This window comes from Daucus carota, chromosome 2 (genome assembly GCF_001625215.2).
Source record: "Daucus carota subsp. sativus chromosome 2, DH1 v3.0, whole genome shotgun sequence".
Lineage (NCBI taxonomy): Eukaryota > Viridiplantae > Streptophyta > Magnoliopsida > Apiales > Apiaceae > Daucus > Daucus carota.
The window spans coordinates 46,922,323-46,937,660 of NC_030382.2; the positions used below are offsets into that span (position 1 = coordinate 46,922,323).

At 36.0% G+C, this 15,338-nt stretch overlaps 1 protein-coding gene across 2 annotated transcripts; it reads right to left on the reverse strand.

Annotated features, from left to right (window-relative positions):
* Positions 1–65: 65 nt before the first annotated feature.
* On the reverse strand, positions 66–12,577 carry LOC108209083 (methyl-CpG-binding domain-containing protein 9). Of its 2 annotated transcripts, none has more exons than XM_017379815.2 (10): positions 11,776–12,577; positions 9,346–10,081; positions 8,120–9,190; positions 7,397–8,035; positions 6,721–7,026; positions 6,186–6,524; positions 5,332–5,430; positions 4,379–4,813; positions 2,519–4,207; positions 66–1,159 (listed from the first exon to the last, which is right to left on the reverse strand). In XM_017379815.2, exons 1-10 carry the CDS (start codon positions 12,207–12,209, stop codon positions 854–856), a joined length of 6,054 nt encoding a protein of 2,017 aa, XP_017235304.1. In that variant the 5' UTR covers positions 12,210–12,577; the 3' UTR covers positions 66–853. The 2 variants fall into 2 exon arrangements, with proteins under 2 accessions (XP_017235304.1, XP_063943916.1); XM_064087846.1 differs by having other exon boundaries at positions 8,120–9,187; positions 11,776–12,576.
* Positions 12,578–15,338: the final 2,761 nt, after the last annotated feature.

Genomic DNA, 15,338 nt, shown 5'->3' on the forward strand with positions numbered 1-15,338 from the left:
GGTTAATGCACAAGCACCTCAAACCAAACTTACATGTACGAAAATAAAGATTAAAAACAACAATACAAAATGTAAAGAACTACTCTTTGCTAAATAGCGTTGTAAGTTAAATTTCTCTTGTACCCACATTACACTACCCTATATGTGATCTTTGTCCATAATGATACTTGACACTACCATTTCACTTTCCCTTTCAGTGCTGGCGGGGAAATTACAGTAATGAAGACAAGGAACACAGTATAACCTATATCTCTACTTCACAAACTACTGCCCAAGCACTTCACAATTATCATTCTTGTATTGACAATTTACAACAAATGTATGCCATCTAGTTAATTTATAAACTGACATGCCAGGCATCTGGCGGGTCAACAAGTAGTACAACTGGGGGCGCTTTAATCTTCAGGATATGAGTTTGAATTCTCAGGTGCTTGAGAGCTTCACCATGTGTAGCTGCAAAAGGTTCCAAAGTTTCTATGTTATCAACATATAATCAGGATAATTGGTTCTAAATTCTAATTTCTAAGAGGCCATCTTCAGCCTAGAAAAAGACTTGTAATCCGATACATGATTGCCCGGTTCTGAGGTTAGGCAGGCCATTTACCAATTGTACAAACAAAATTCAAGACACTTTCTTTAGAAGTGATGGTTAATTTGCTTGGAGTGAACGGGGACACCAAATTTACATAAGCAGATGAGATAAGTTTGGAGATGCTAGCTATTCAAGGTGATGCCAGTTGTCAATTCCTGTGTCAGCCACCAAAAGTGGATGATTAGATGTTAAATGTAAATTTTCATGTTTCCCAGATTTTGCTTTCCACAAAGGATCATGTCCAGCCGATCCTCATTTCTTCTAGGCTTTTCTTCTCTTGTTTGATCTACTCCTAAGCTTTGGAAGGTCAGGGGAATCTGATTTATCAGATTTAGGTAGTACAGACGTTGAAGGAGACACTTTGCCTAATCTGCACACATCTCCTAGATCCTCAGTTGGAATATTCTTTTCGTAAATTATTGCTGCATCTAATGCATAGATGCGGAGAGCAAGAGCAGAAATTGTGCAAATCTTAGCCATTGCCGATGGTGATGACCAGTACCACCAATCCTTTCTTAGGTAGGCCGTCTTAATCGCGTCCTCTAGGACAGTTATCGCCTGGTTCATCTGGAAGACCATAAAAATTAAAATCGCTTACTATTTCAAAATAATATTATATAACGCACATAAGCAAGGGCAGATGAAAATAAGATATTATATAGCTAAATTTCGATATAATGAGCACAAAAAATTAAAAAAAAAAAAACAACACAATTTTTGTTATTTTTCATATGATTCTGCTGTAGAATAATTGCAACACGGGCTCAAGAATGTCAAGACCTAAAATCATAAACCAAGAGTATTTGTGAATATTTTATAAAATCAAAGTATAGCCTATAAATGTTTGAGATATTAATATCTGTTTAGGCAACTTATGACATACAAAAACTAAAGGGTCTTATTATACAAACAAAAACTAAAGGGTTTTATAGACAAACAAAAAATAGCTAAACTTCAGTTGACATAGAGCAAATGCACCTCTTATAAAATATAAGATTATATGTAAATTAATAACAATGATTCAAATGATTTGGTTAGTTCAAATTATTGGTTCCAAGATATAAAACTTTGATCTAAATTGCAAGGAACAGTTAATTTGGTGACTTTCTTTAGTTTCTAGTAATTTCTAGTTTCTAAAGTCTAAATAATACAACATTCCTTTGTATATTATGTCAATTTTAAGGGTATGGGGCCGATCACACCTCAGCCCCAGTTGTGAGAGGCTCCAAACCAGCTTACAGGGCAGGGTCAAAAGTCAAAGAAGATAAGATGTCAAAAACATGATAACCAGGGTACAAGTCAAAAGAATATCCAAGATAATGAAAAGCTAAAGATAGGGTAAGGTCATATATTTATTTTCCTGGAAACATAGATCCGATATTTAAAAGAGCCACAGCAACCAGTCCTAATTAAAAGGAAGATTCTAGTTTATCAAGAATCTCAATCCTGTGTAATAATTTCTTTCTATAAGATGCATCACAATAATGATATGCCCCAAAAAATTCCAAAACAGTATCTAAGTTGATCATAGTAGCATCTCAAACTGATATAGAAAGATAAATTACATGATGAGCTTGAACAACCAAGGTATAGATAGATAGACTACGCAGAAGACTGCTTGCAATAGAAATCAGTTGTGAAATACAGTCTACATTAGCTAAGATGTGCTGCCCTAATCTTAATGGAAGCGTATAACTAGACACTTATAACCTACATAGACCTTGCATCATAGAAAACTATTTAATGTAACAGTGAGTGGATTAACTTTAAGAGTTAAGGCTTTAATCTTTGAAAATTAGAAGAAGAAAAAGAAGAAAAATTGAACATGCTGAACAGAAATAAATTTGCAGTTAATAATATTATCTAGTTTCATGTGGATAGTTTAAGTTGATAATTACGGATGTGAAGTTTCAACATTAGACTAACCTCATATATAGACTCTGCAGATTTTACAAAACCACGCCATAAGCGTCTCTTCTCGAAGTTTGTCCTCGAGGGTCTCAAAGCTTCTTCAGGTAGTGCAGCATCCATATCAAGCAAATAACTCTTGAGCCGACATAAAATTCCACAAAGCCTGCCTCTTATTGGTCTTTCTGAAGATTCACGGTAAACAGCCCACTTACCACCCCGAAGCATGTTCTTGGTGGCAGATAATGGATCCCTTTCACTCATGCACTTGGAATTTGGTCTGCCACCTTTTACTGGCTCTTGTTCCATACCTTTGTCTGGCCACCTAAACGTACTGGAGCTATGACCAGTCTTTGTGCCAATTACAGTATTCACTCTTCTTTTTGAAACAATCTTCTGATTCGCCAATTTTGAAGATGAATCAGATGGGTCTATAGGGACCAAGGATAAGACAGGGTGGTCCGGATAGGCAGCTCTCTGGGAAACAAATGAAACTTGGCCAGCAGAACTAATAAGTCCTATATCCTTCACTACTTCTTTGACGGGGTCCTTAATAACAAACTTTGTTATGATCTCTTCTAAGGTAAATGGGCATTCTGGATGAGTTTTCTCATCAAAACAAGATGCAGCTTTTTGTTTCTCACCTTTAAATGCCTTAACGGTTCTTAAATCAGAGCTATTTTCAAGTAAAGGTTCACTTCTCATCCTTTTGCGTTTTGAGGAATCCATATTGCTCTCACGGAAACCCAAGCTCATGCTGCATGCTCCATCATTGTGCTTATCAAGATCCTCGCGTGTTGAGAAGGTTTGGTGACATGAGAAGCAGTGCTGTTTAGAGGCCCACAATAGTTCCAGGCACTTACATCTGCAAATTCTTCCCTGGAAACTTGTTTCAGCTTTGTATCCTTGCTCGTTCGAATTATCAGTGGCCTGTATCTTCAAGCAAGGACCAAACTTCTTTTCTAAGGCAGTCCAAGCATTGGTGACCGGGGAATCAGTATCCAAAGGTTTCCCATTTATGGTGGAATTCAAAGGAGTTGGTTGCATTTCATGTTGGATATGGCTCTTGGCAACATTTGTATCATGGAGCTTAATCTGATGCCAATGTGAGATGGAATCTTTTAGTTCTTTCTCTGTTGCAACAGTTTCTCTCAACCATCCAATGAGTTCTTGAATTTCAGAATCACTTTGATAACAAGACCAATCAGAAGATACTGGAGCATGCTTTATTTCCTCAGCTGGAAAAATATTAGAGAAGCTTATTTCTCTGGAGCTTGAAGGACTTCCTACAACAAGAACAGTATTCCTCATGTTTGAGCTGCTTTGAGTTGTGGTTCTGTGGTCTTGAAGATCAGCCTGTTGTAAAGAAGTACCAATGCTGCTGAAGACCCAATACAATCTCCCATCAGAATCTCTTCCTAGAGGCTCTTTCCGAACCTGAACCTTCAACAATTCCGACTCCAGAGTCGCAATTGATTTTTGCAAATTAGAAATCATATTCTCCGGGAAATTGCTTGGCTCACCATCGGGGGCTTCTGAAAGCATAGAACCATTATCTGCACAGGAGTTGAGGGCATTCCACTCGGAAGTTGTAGCACGTATTTTTTGCTGCAAGTCACTGGAGCCCGAGACAGACCGGTCAATGTGGTCGCGCATGGTGGCTGAGTTCAGTATTTCATCGGTCAAGAGTTTGATAAGGAAAATCCTCTGCATTAATGACAACAACACATCTGTCAAACTTAAGTGCCTAAGTGTCGCCTAGATATGTCAGATTAAGCAACAAAGTGGGCACAACATCACCAGAGATTTTCAATTTAAACTAGAGACGGAAAGAAAAAACATACGCATCCACACTGAACTAAAGGTCAAGAGACAAACCTGCTCCAAATTTAAATCCCAATACTCCTTGACCTCCATGGCGTTCGCCAAATCAGCCAGTTCATCCAGATATCTGTTGGTTAAATCCTTTTGATATCTCCTTCGGCACAGACTACTGACTCGTGTGCCATAAGATGCTCCATGATATGTTGGCTTCCCAGCGAGACAAGAAGGGCAGTACCAGTTTCCCTCGGGTATCCTAACAAGAGGAGGATTTAGGCAATATGTGTGATACTCTGAATCACAGCTATCACACAGCAGAACACTGTCATCATCCCTATCCATGCCACAAACTTTGCAAACTTCCTCATCCCAGGGAGCTTTAGGAAGTGAAGTCTCGGTTGCATGTGCAACCATATCTTCCAACTCCTTAGCCTTTTCATTTAAAGAATCAGGATTAGCATGCTTCCGTGTCTTGTTGACCAGGACAAGTACCTAGGGAAAGAAACAATCGCTAAGATAAAATATAGAAGAAAAAAAAAGCACGTGGCCAAACAATAAAGGAGATACAATATGGAAATGCTACAATCAACATGAGAACCAATGGTGTCATTAACCAGTCTGAATTACACGCAGATCAGTACATATAATGTTTAACAACATTACCCAACTAAGACGTAAGATTAGCCTTTGAAACTTTATGGTAGAGCGTAATGTTGTGATCAAAACACAAAAGTTCAAAACAAAATACTACCTTGAATGTATACATAGATAAGTAGCACCAAGAAGAATCTTTTGTACGGAAAACAATAAAAAGGAAAAACCGAAAAAGTAAAAACCAAACACAATGTTGCAGTAAGGGTATAGAAGATATAGTAATAATACTAACTATATATATATAGGAATTAAATTTACTAGCATGCTAATAATATTTGCTGCCTACCCTGTACATAAGACCAAATCACTAATGATAAGCAACGGATGATAAGAAAGTGCAAATAAGTTTAACTGACCTCTTCTTCATACATCTCTTCAAACTTCCGGAACAAGGTCTCAGCTAAACCGGTCAATTTCGGTTGGCTCCCATATGCCATGCGAATATTATACCACACCTACAGAAAACGGAACTTACATGATGATTGTGAGTATCATATCAAAAGTAACAGCTTTTGTCAAACTTCTGAAACAATGGCATAAGTAGGAGATAACAATGGGGTATATGGTAAATAATGTGATGTAGAATCAATTATGCAGCACATGATAAAAATTATTCTTTCAATCAATAAATCACTTGAATACGGGGTAGGATCTAGTCACACATTTATAATAAGAATTAAGATCCCGCTAGTTAATTAATTCATATTGGATCTAGATCTCAAATGAAAATTAAATGATCAAGACTTGTAATGAAGAGACTGAACAAAAGATATAGCAACTTACAACACGCAAGTGAATATAATTAATAGAAGGAACTGGCGATGTCATAATATGGATAAACATGGTATTGGCTCTACAAGATTAAATAGGTATCGATTAAACATGTTGTAGTATATTTTGCATATTTCAAATTGATTATTGATCTCCAAAGCTTGCTCAGATTTGTGATTCTCCTTGACATGCAGTTAAAACATATGGAAACTGGGAATACATTCTATGTTTTTTCCAACACTTGGACTCATTCAAAACCTTAAGGTGTTAAAGGGAGGCAATTAGTACAGTATACTACAATTAATTTGCTAGTAACCCTAATGGGCAAAGTTTTTTTTAATTTCCTCATATGTGTGCAATTAACAATTTCAAAAGTAGGCAATTTGACCATGATTTTTGAGAAATTTTATCTTCATGATAAGAAAAAAAAAACATGTACCTCCTGAACATCCTCAAAGAAAGCTTCATGTGATCCATTATAGGATCCGGCAGCCAATCTCAGGTCAATAGTCCTGAAATCTAAAGGACGAGAAACCATTGCAGGATATCCTAGACATCCCTTATCATCATTGTCATTCGAAATTAAAAATGTTCTTCCCAACAGATTGCAGAAAACCTTTTTTTCATCTGCTGCAGTAACACGTCGCAACACAAGACGACACTGTTTCATCAACAAATCAGAGAGAGCAATGGCAGGGGTCTTCCCTATTTCTTTTTTCTCAGGTTTTTGTTGTGGCTTTTCACATCTGGAATCATCAAGCACCGAGACTACTGCTCTCTGCATCATATGGTTGGAACCAGAAGTAACAGACCTTAATAATTGATACAGGCAAACATAGGCAAACACCAGAGAAAATTGATCAAATCCAATATGTGTCTAAACACAAGTGAGAACCTACTGCAGTCAATCATAGAAACATTACCAAAATTTAAATACGAAGTTTAGAACCAAAAAAAAAACATAGAAGGAAAACCTTTGTAGGCCCTGATGCATTTCCCTTGTAGACTTCCTTGCTAATTGAATACAACAGTATCTTCTTTGCCCATTCAGGGGGATTTTTCTCCAAGGCTTCATGTACCAACCTTCTAATTCTAGCTCCTACATTAGTAGGTAGCTTTCTTACGGGCTCTAGCACTCGTGCCCAATCAGGGACTTCACTGTCATTGTCTGCGACGATTTTCAAAGCATCTGATGCATCAGATTCATTCTGGTCTATGCTAAGAACATCATCTTTACTTTTCAATGAGCCATAAACTTTCTTGGAAGCCTCTGCAAGAAGCTGATAATCGCATATATTAGAGTACCCTTGTTCAAAAAACATATTTCATAGTAGCCCCCGGAATGTGCAAAAAAATGTAAAAAAATTGGGCACAGCTGATGATATATTAAGCAACACAGTACATATAGCATGCTAATTACTTGTACTGCCACTTATGAAAATATTGCCAAAAATGATTTCTCAACCATTAATTGTCGCCTAGTCCAATATAAAACTTAATATAAGTAATGCAGAATATTCTATGCACTAGCTTTAACAATTCAATTAATGTTTATGATTATAATTTTCAATAAAAGGCAAATAAATATCAACAAGATAAGCAGGAAATAATATCATATGTTTCAGCAAGAAAATGAGACTTTGATCTTACAAGTGCATCTGCCTCCATTGCAGCAACTCCAGTAAGAGATCCACAAAGGGGGCCACCATCACCTTGTAAGCAGTGGAAAACCCTCCCACTCTCTCTGGAAATGATCTCCGTACAATCAAGGTTTCCCTCCATGGACAATACAGCCAGAACGTATCTTCTAGCCAACTCTGGCCAGGTTAGGTCATTAATTGGGAGCGCGTCGATTTTTGCCTTCTTTGCAATATTCGAGTTCTCTGAATCTTTCTTCTTACCTCGTTTTGACTTGAATTCTCCAGTATCAAAATTAGGATCCACATGTGGTGCAACCTTGATGAGCAATTCACTTATTAACGTGCTCAGCAGTGAGGTATGAGCGTTGGTCAATATAACACCAGTACAATTACCATGAGTTCCCATACATGCTAAAAACTTCTCAGCTACTACTGGAAAGTAGTTGCTGCAGGATGACTTGGCATGATTATTTATCATGTGGTTTCTGTAGGAATTGGCATCTACAACATCTTGTGTTCCATTTGCTAGCTTCTGTGGAGGGGGAGGATTGTCTAACCATGGATTAATAAGTTCGCACTCAAGTTCCTGGAGGGAGAAGGGTTTTTCAAGTCCTAAAACATCTGAGAAACGTCTAGAAAATTCCCAAACCTAAACATCAGTAAAAACTATAATGAGCATGTATAATGAGTGGGTTAGTAAGTAGACATTAAGGAAGAATATATGTCAACAAACCTGGAGAACATCACCAATTAACTTTACAGGAAGCTTAGAGCAAAAAGGCTTTCCCAAAGGACGACGAGCTCTTATTTCAAAGTCTTCGATTGCCTTCTTTTTACGTGCTTCACAAGTTTTGATGAAAGTAGTTGACTTTTTCTTGACAGGTGCATCAGACATCCTCTTAGCAACAAGAAATCCAGTTCCAACTGTTTGCAAGATTGATTTTGGACTTCTTTTATCTAGAAATATATATCCTGGACAATTACGAACCTCAGGTAACTGTTCCAGTAGTTCTTGAACAAATTCAAGATCTAATCCAAATCTATCCTGTTGTAACCACTTCTTCAGCATCTCAGAAGAAGCATTAAAATCTTCAATGCTCTCAAAAGAGTGTGGGATGTTAACAGGGCCACAAGAACGAGAAAACTTGGAAAGCAAATCTGCATTTTTAATTGCTTTAAAATAACTTCTATCCACATTATGCCCACACCAAAATTGCAGAACACCTGTTTTCTTAAAAGCCTCGCGGCAAGCAGTAAGAAAAGTTGAGGCAACCTTTTCCCATACAGATGATGATGATTTTCCTTCCACCATAAACTTTCCAATACAATCCCCTGGCCCGGCGCAATAAGAAGTTTCATTGCGAGATCTCTGGGGATGCCAGTCAGAAGATGTTTTGCGATTCACTTCTTGACAACTAGGGTCCTTAAAAGCAGGGGTGCCTGACAAGAGATTGTCATCCAGACACGGAGGGGCATGTTCGGTTAATAGCATTTGCATACTTGTGTATTCTTCATCATTAGCCTCGCTGATAGAATTATCACTCTCGCTTCGCTTACAAACAACTGTTGAACAACTAGGGATGTACTGCTCAGTGCATGGATATCTTTGCACCTTGAAAAGTGGGCCATCATCACCACCTTCCAAAACATCAGAGACAAAAACAGATCCAGTAATTTGGTCATGCCAGCAAGACTTATAACCCACCGGCCATATGTGGCCAGAATCATGATATGAATTCCGTTGATCAACCTTGCCTGCATGAATTATATACAAGTCTTCAAACTGAACCGGGAATCCTTCCTGCTTTGCCGAGAAAAAATATAAAAAATATATCAGTATATAGCATGTAGAATGGGAATCCTATATTATTTTCTTGCATTCATACAGAGTCAAGTTTAAAATTATGTCAGGGGCAGTATTGCAGGACCAAAGATTGATACATGACCAGCATAACTTACACAAAACTTTTGATGTTCAGGGTCGTCGATCTTAATTTTGTCGAGTTGCGGTGATCTTATGCTTTGAGTTAATCTTCTAACATCAGCATTTATGATCTCAGCACTTAGGGAGGACTTCTCACCAAGAAATTCCTGCTGAATATTTTTAGCCGCTCTACTAGTATCAACCCCCAAAAAAACTTTTGACTCTTTTCCTTTGTGGCCTTTTTCTGATAGGGTAACTCCATCACCTCTGCTGTCAGCTTCTAATGCATGTGCATTAGGTATGAGCCCAAGATAGATAGCAACAGCCGACACGGATTCAAACCTTCTTCCACCTGGGGCAAAGTATATTGGAAGAGTTTTGCATCTGACTGGGTAATAGTAAAATTCCACATACCAACCATCTCCCAATACACCCTTTTTTCCTAAGACAAAATCTTTAAGATCTTGTAAATAGATCTCTTTTGCTCTATCAGAGGCAGGAGTCAATACTGGCCTTTCATGGTGACTAGTTTCAAGTATCGCATCAGGCTTGAATCTTGTATCTGCATTCCCTGGCATTCTGTTATGGTTTAATCTGTGATGGAGTGGAGCTTCATACATTGACATAGCATCATCAGTCGCACATTGAGAAGGCTTTTGAAAATATATTCCACTTCCCATGTGAAGCGACTGTAAGTATGAAGCTGGAGTATTAAATGAATGGCCGGAAACTGTGTGATGGGGAACTGAGGTATCACACGAAGCCTGCATCCTGCAACCATAAGAGATGAGGCATTTAAATATTGCAAGATCATCAAATTCAAACAATTAAATAATAAATAAAAGGAACGGTGATCCATAGATGGCAAGACCGATAAATCAGATCATTATACAGGTTTCATTCAGTTGGCTTACTTGTAATTAATACTGGTACCACTGACAACCCAATAAGAGCATAAATTCATTAACTACACATAAAACGAACATCGAGGATTCCAAATCTTATATCCTTAGGTTGATTTTTTTTCCACCTTTTGAAGATCATGTTTTCTATACATATTATCCGATCTAGTGTTTAACTAAGGCAGAAATGCACCAAGGCGCAAGACAAGACTAGAGCTTAGGAGCAAGATACTAAGAAGAAAAAAATAATATTATTAATGAGATTGTTTATACAAGAAGCATATACATACAAATAAATTTTATCTACTCTTCTGATATAAGATTTATAAGCTTTTTCTTAGTTATACAGAAAAAGAATCGCGCATGGCGCGCCAACTTAACACTGCTTCAATCTATAATGTATTGACAGTACAGATTATTAAGAACTGTTAAAGTTTGAACGTAGCTTCACAAGAATAATAACTTGTAGCGAAGTAAATTTTAAACAAATGGCAGAAAGAGGGGCTAGTATCTATAGTTCTCTGGACTTCAATGGAATCCTTGGAGCAAATTTGAAGACAATGGAGAAAACATGTGTGCTGATACTCACTTGGTCACTTGATGATTTAAATTTATTTTCCCTTCCATATATACTATTAATTATTTAAACAATGATCTTTACATTTAATACACATAAGTTCCTTCCAAACAGGGGCCAGAATCTAGATTACAAACCCAAATTCAGTGTATCAAAACAAGTTTCTATCATTTTTTTAAATTCCAACAACAAATATACATGCCTTTTGATTTCTTATTGCTGGTGACATGTTTCTAGACTATTAAAGTAAGAAGAAGGGTGTCTGTCAACCATGAGAATTTCTAGCTTCTAACTGAATGGAAATTTCAAGCAATTAGTGGCAAGTATCCTGGTATCATGGTTCCTACTTAAATTCTCTCCTGTTCATAGTCGGTTGTTCAAATATTTGCATAAATCGAAAGTTTCAGTCAGTTCCACACTAAACTGGTTGCAATTGATATGTAATTGATTAACAAAATTGACAGTATGCAATGTATGCCTTAAAAAGCATTTAATTAAACTAGAACAGAAACATTAACAGATCAGTACGCGATGCGCATACTCATAACAGAGATTTTACTTTCAAGTGTCAACACACTAAGAACACTGGCCCATAATGTGCATTTGATTAACAAAATCGGAAAACATTAACTGAAAAGAACGCAATGCGCGCCCAGTATAGAAGCATTAACCAACTGGTACGCAATGCGCGCACTCAATATAATTTTTTTCCTTGTGCTGATTCAAAAACACAGTTTTTACTCTCAACACGCGAAGAACACGCGCCCTTAATGTGCATTTAGTTAGCAAAATTGACATATATCAACTGACCAGTATGCAATGCACACACACTTTAATTTACAAAAATAAAAGCATTAACTGATCAGTACACCATAAACTCAATTCAACACATACATCACTTAAAATGAGCTTGATTAAGTTCCAACACAAACAGTCAAAAGAAATGCAAACACAATCAAAATTACATACAAAGAATCGCATACTACCTTTGATCATATTGCTCCGGTTGGCGATGGATCCCCAAACTGGCCCCACCGTAACTAACTCCCAGAAACTGCACTTCCTCTTCATCAGGAGGCGGAGGCGCATTCATATCCAACAGCCTCTCAGCACCGCCAGCTCCCGCCTTCTCGGCATTAGAACTACTACCACTGCCGCTACCGCCAGCACCATTCCCCGCAAACAAACACCCGAAACACTTCCAATCATCAACCTTGTGCTTCGTCCCCATACATTTCATATGAAAACATTTCCCACACCTAACGCACGCCTGCATTTCCCCTTCCACTTCGCCAGCAGCCTTCCGGCACGAGCCGCACACTCTCCCGCCGCCTCCGCCTCCGTTCTTCTCCACCGGCGACGCCGCGGGCGGCGGAGACTCGTTAAGATCGAAGACGAAAACTGATTTACCACGCTCCATTCTCACTCAATTTAACTCACAGCATTACAAACATACAACACCACAGTTTTTTCTATGTATACATAAAATAAATAAACGAAAATAAAGTTGTTATACAAAAATTTGAGATCTTTGAGGTAAATTAAGAGATGAATTGAAGTGAATTGGGGGAGAGAATGAGAAACAGCAGATTGCTCGATATCACCGACTGTGTTCGATGAGATATACATACATACAGTGATGTACGTATATATATACACATGAAATTTATCTGTATAGGTGGGGGTTTTAGAAATGTAACGTATGTTTGAGAATGGACAAATTTGAGTTGAAAAAGTTGAAACAAACTAGTTTGGCCTGAAGCTGGAGGAGACCGGGGTTTGGTTACTCGTCTCGGGAGCTGTGAAACTAGTGAAATCACTCAAATACCCTTGTTTTTTTGCTTTGGATAATGTAATTAGTTTATGTTGTGTGATTAATCTGCATCCTCGACTAATCACACACTCAATATATTATTCTCATTTTTATTACATGAGAGTAGTATGCATTCCAAAATATTAAATTTTAAATATTGATCTAATGTTTCAAAGTAATAGTTTGTCTTAACTAGTTTTGACATTAATACTGGTGTTATGAGTTAATGTTGTGTAATTAATATGTATCCCCAACTAGTTACATATTCAATACTATTAAATTTTGGATACTATTTTTATATTGAGGATAATTATAAAAAATAATGAGTTTTTCTTATTTATCTCGACGAAATTTTGAAGTTAAAGTTGATGTAATGGTTGTGTGATTAATGTGCATTCCCAACCAATTACATATATGATATTAAATTTTGATTCTTACTTCCATATCTCAAAATAATAGTACTCCCTCTATTACCCTCCTTTATTTACGATACTTTTTGACACGTTTTTCCACGCTCATCTAAAGTATAGTTTCATAATATATTTTTTAAAATTTTTTGTTTTGTATAAAAGTTTGATATTTAAACTTTTATTCAAAAAAAAATTTGAAAAAAGATTATGAAACTATACTTTATAAGAGTCTCAAAATGCGTGCAAACAGTGAACGTAAACTACTTAGAGGGATGGAAGGAGTAGTAGTTTATCTCGACTAAATTTTGACATTAAGATTAATGCAATTGATCGATAGTGTGTGGTTAATGAGCATCCCAACTAATTACACACTTGATATTATATTTTGGATTTGATCGATAGTGTGTAGTTAATGAGTATCCCAACTAATTACACACTTCATATTAAATTTTAGATTTTACTCTCGTGTCGCAAAATAATAATCTCTTTTATCTATCTTGTTAAAAATTGGCGTTAGAATTAGTGTATAAATTAATGTGTGTGATTAATGTGCATCCCCAACTAATTAACACTCAATGTTAAATTTTGGATACTACTCTCCTTCAAGTAATGAGTAATGCTACGTACCTCACAATCTGCTTTCAATTTTTTTTCCCAATATTTTTTACATGATAAAGAAATGACACATTTTAATTGGGTGATTTATATGCATATACAGGGTTTCGTCTGAGTGGAGCATTTCACTAAAATAATATTTCCTCTATTTTCAAATAAAATAACGTTTTATTTTTAGACAAACATCTTAATATGCTGACCTCGAATTTATATCTGAGGAGATATCATATTTATATTTTATTTTTTAAATTTAATATTACGTGTTCTAGTGGGTGCTTGGATACTATTGAAAATTGAATATATAAACTATTAAAGATATTATATTATATTTATAAAATTCATTGTTGTACATTCCAATTTCTTTATGCGTTTGTTTGTTCACTGGAAGCGGCTTCTTGCTTCCGCTTCTGCTTTCTGGTTCTTTTCCAAACATCTTATCAACTTATTTATTTTTAACTTTTAATTCACTTCTTCACTTTAACTAAGAAGTCACTTCTTTTAAACTCCTCGGACAACCCTACACCTATATCTGTGTGGACAAACCGATGCATATATCTATTAATATTTTTAAAATTTCATCAGGATACATTTATATCTTAGAATTTTATTATTTAAAATAATCTATAATATTAATTCTGCGTTTTTGAAATCAATTGTGAATTGTTGATTTTCATAAACAACATGAACTGCAAAATGAAATGGTGTAATGGATAATTGGTGGGGTACTAAGGAATTTAGCAATTAAAAGGAAATATATCAAGGGGCAAAAACGTCAATTGGATAGGGTGTTGTCGGAGGAATAACCTCAACGCATACAAGAGGCGTGTATTGTGTACTGAACAGAAGTGATATTCGTATTCCCAAAGTGTGATTATCTCGTGAACGAAAGCCGAAGTACTCTACAAACATATCTCGTCTTTTAATTACATCACTAGTGTGTTTATTCTATTTTGTACTGCTTGCTTTCTATCGATCTTTATCTATTTGTTACACCTTGTATCGCATGCATTTTATTTTCAAATTTGTATTACTTTTTCAATTTTAGTAAAATATTTCGAAATAAAATATGCCATTTCACTGGAAATGTTTCTATAATTATATTTATTTAAAACTATTTAATCTTGTGAAAACTGGGTCTCAATGCCCACAAAGAGTTCTCCGATTAGAATAATTTAATATATAAAATAGTTATCACAACTCTGCGAATATAAAATTTAGCCGCTTATAAAAAAAAAGATTTAGCCACTATACTTACCAAAAAAATCCCAAATTTATTATCGCATTTTATCCCTCAACAACCTTTTCTCATCTTTGTTCTCAAATTTGAAATTTTATTAACTTTATATTATAAACACGGGTGATAAAGCTGATTAAATTATACACTAACGATATTTTATTTTATTTATTTATTTGTATGTTCATTTGTTATAATGATCCAAGTAGTTCTAAACGGAACACAACTTTTCATTTTTCTCATCCATGCCTAGGTCCAAATTTGTGTTTGAAAATTTAGTATATTTATTTCGGATATTTTTGTGTGCACACCCACTTTTCATAACTTTTTTTTTTTTGGCATTTTTCTCATCCAGACCTAGTAGCCCACAATTATCTTTGAGAATTTGATATATTTATTTCGGATCTTCTAATGTGTACATAACCCTTCTTTATTTGAGTGATAGATTTTTTTTTTTGGATTCCGTCCTCAATTAAA

Excerpts from the sequence above, each read along its gene's own strand:
- LOC108209083 (XM_017379815.2), bottom strand. The coding sequence starts at position 12,209 with ATGGAGCGTGGTAAATCAGTTTTCGTCTTCGATCTTAACGAGTCTCCG. Across the intron at positions 6,525-6,720 it reads ATGCATCAGGGCCTACAAAG|AGAGCAGTAGTCTCGGTGCT; the intron begins GTTTTCCTTCTA and ends CATATGATGCAG. Across the intron at positions 5,431-6,185 it reads TCTTTGAGGATGTTCAGGAG|GTGTGGTATAATATTCGCAT; the intron begins GTACATGTTTTT and ends CGTTTTCTGTAG.